We start from the raw sequence: 202 nt of genomic DNA, 5'->3' as shown, positions 1-202 counted from the left end.
AAAACCCCCCTGCCCCCCCCCCCGCCCCCGCCGTGCTTGGGGTTACAGTCCCTGAAATGCTGCTGCTGGCTGCTGCCGTTCAGCGGGTGGCTGCCGGGGTGCAAATCCGGCATGTAGTGGCTGTGGGAGTAGGGGTGGTGGCTGAAGTACTGGTTGTTCAGCTTCTGGAGCTGCATGCTGGCGCTCAGCTGCCCTCCCGGGC

At 66.3% G+C, this 202-nt stretch overlaps 1 protein-coding gene across 1 annotated transcript in view; it reads right to left on the bottom strand.

Annotated features, from left to right (window-relative positions):
- LOC104466531 (cbp/p300-interacting transactivator 2-like) overlaps nt 1-194 on the bottom strand; it is a gene marked incomplete at its 5' end in the record, with an annotated part of 390 nt that extends 196 nt beyond the window's left edge. The window contains one exon of the mRNA XM_010079973.1: nt 1-194. This exon is cut by the window's left edge and continues 196 nt beyond it. Coding sequence (XP_010078275.1) covers nt 1-194 — 194 coding nt within the window.
- Between the last annotated feature and the right edge of the window lie 8 nt (nt 195-202).

Source organism: Pterocles gutturalis, unplaced genomic scaffold (genome assembly GCF_000699245.1).
Source record: "Pterocles gutturalis isolate BGI_N339 unplaced genomic scaffold, ASM69924v1 scaffold41614, whole genome shotgun sequence".
NCBI classification, from domain to species: domain Eukaryota; kingdom Metazoa; phylum Chordata; class Aves; order Pterocliformes; family Pteroclidae; genus Pterocles; species Pterocles gutturalis.
The sequence above is the reverse complement of the archived record's forward strand: the minus strand, read 5'-3'. Positions and strand labels throughout refer to the sequence as shown.